This window comes from Sinocyclocheilus rhinocerous, unplaced genomic scaffold, assembly GCF_001515625.1.
Source record: "Sinocyclocheilus rhinocerous isolate Xijiao unplaced genomic scaffold, SAMN03320098_v1.1 scaffold534, whole genome shotgun sequence".
Classification (NCBI taxonomy): Eukaryota; Metazoa; Chordata; class Actinopteri; order Cypriniformes; family Cyprinidae; genus Sinocyclocheilus; species Sinocyclocheilus rhinocerous.
Genome location: NW_015646352.1, coordinates 1,297,762 through 1,299,657, shown reverse-complemented (window position 1 = coordinate 1,299,657; position 1,896 = coordinate 1,297,762). Strand labels below are relative to the sequence as shown.

Below are 1,896 nucleotides of genomic sequence, written 5' to 3'. Positions count from 1 at the left end.
GTATTTCGTCCATACTTGCAACTGTTATGTCATTGTTTAACAAAAACGTTGCTCTCTGAAATCATTTTGGCAGATTTTTTTTCTGTTTTCTCATTCTTTAATTTCTCTCCAACTTGAATTATTATGGATTTAAGGAGCACAAGTGGAATTTTGTAGCCAAATGATCCCGTAATAAAAGTCTGGTGTGGAGAAGAGCAAAACTGGTGTGGGAGGAGCAGTTTTAGATTGGCAGAAGACAAGGGATGCCAGAAGGCTTGTACTGAGGGAGATGCGAGCCAGCCAACAGCTTTTCATTCATGAAGATGCAATTCAGCACAGACACTTGGTGTTTTCTTCGGGTGTAGCCCAGCTGAGTGAATTCAACCAGTGTCACGGAGCGCTATGCGCGCAACTAGAGCCATTCACGTGTGCAAACTTGTGGGCTTGATCTGAACACCACTGGACACTGTTCAATTCAACTTTCCTTATGGGATTGTGCTGGGCGAGAATGAAGAGCGCTGTCAGAAGCTGGAAGTGGCGGTCAACAGTGTCTCGACAGGCGTTATAGGAGTCTTCATTCAGAAGGATGCTGGTGGGAAATGCCTGCAGACAGAGAGGATGAGATTTGTGGAAAGGCGCTGGAGCTTCTGTCCGATCTGTGCTCGAGAGGAGAGGTGCACGATGAAAACTGTTTGGATTTAACCTACTATTTTCGCGATCTCGGGAGACCGAGATATTCGGACTCTGGTAAGGATATAGTTTAATTCCTGTTTAAAACATTATGTTTCCAGGGTTATTAATGTTTTGTGTGTCATAACAATTCTAATCACATTTAAACTGCGTTCAGCTACTCTCAAACTACATACGATCCTTAAACTTGTTCAACAGCACTTTCAGCTATTTTTATTCGCTAGAAAGTTATTAGAAGCGTTTTAAGCAAATTTCCTTATTGTAAATTTCATTAATGCGTTCGGCTAATTAGCAGCTGCATTGATGGAGTTTGTTGTCATTCCTATGTATGTCTGCACTATCATGTATGTCTGCACTATCATGTATGTCTGCACTATGTTTGTACTTTCTTCTACACTGGAAGCTCCTGTCGTCAAGTCAAATTCCTTGTGTGTGTAAACATACTTGTTAATAAAGCTCTTCTGATTCTGATTCTGATTAAAGTAACCACACCCAATAGCCTAAATTACCTAAAACAAACTTTGTTTTTTGTTGTTGTTGTTTTTTTTAACGTTTTTATTAAAGCTGCAGTCCGTAAATTTTGCCTCTTTGTCGCTATCTCTGTTTGAAAACCTGGAATTGCAGCTGTGTGCTGAATTATCTAGCTTGCATAGGTTGTGAGTTGGCAGGGCTCCAGCTTGGATGAATCTAATGTTCTGAAGAGTATGTGTGGCAGTCAGTCACCGCACCGGTGTGGATATTTACTGTACTTCGCAATCACAGATTCTAGCCTACGTCTTGGAATATGACCCAAATAAGAATTTTCACCGTATATTGCCATCTGAACAAGTAAGTAACAAGTCTGCCACATTTGTTCTCACCAACTGAGGAAAAAAGCATTACCATAAATCTTGATCGGTTAGCTCATATCACATCAAACCGTTCAAATTATTATTATTGTTATACTTTATTCTCAAATGATTAATGTTAACAACATCAGCATTGGTGACTATGAGTAGTGTGTATTAGCGTGTAGATTTCAATTTCTGCACAGTCTAATCTAATTGTCATACTCTTCGAATTTCATAAAGAAATTATTTTAACCCAAAAAGCAAATTATGCTCCCTTCCAACTGGTTTTCTTTAAAATACAAATCTTTGTAATCCCAGGCTATCTGTAATCAGAAGCACATTTATAACTGGAATATAATTTAATTTCATTCCCATGTGTTTCATAAACACATATTAC

The 1,896-nt window shown here is 38.8% G+C and overlaps 1 protein-coding gene across 1 annotated transcript in view; it reads left to right on the top strand.

The window, feature by feature from the left end:
- The first annotated feature begins 252 nt into the window (after positions 1 to 252).
- Positions 253 to 1,896, top strand: part of syt9b (synaptotagmin IXb) — a 41,176-nt gene continuing 39,532 nt past the window's right edge. Inside the window, exon 1 of the mRNA XM_016511521.1 lies at positions 253 to 726. Within this exon, the coding sequence (XP_016367007.1) occupies positions 579 to 726 (148 nt within the window). The 5' untranslated portion in view covers positions 253 to 578. The remainder of the gene's footprint in view (positions 727 to 1,896) is intronic.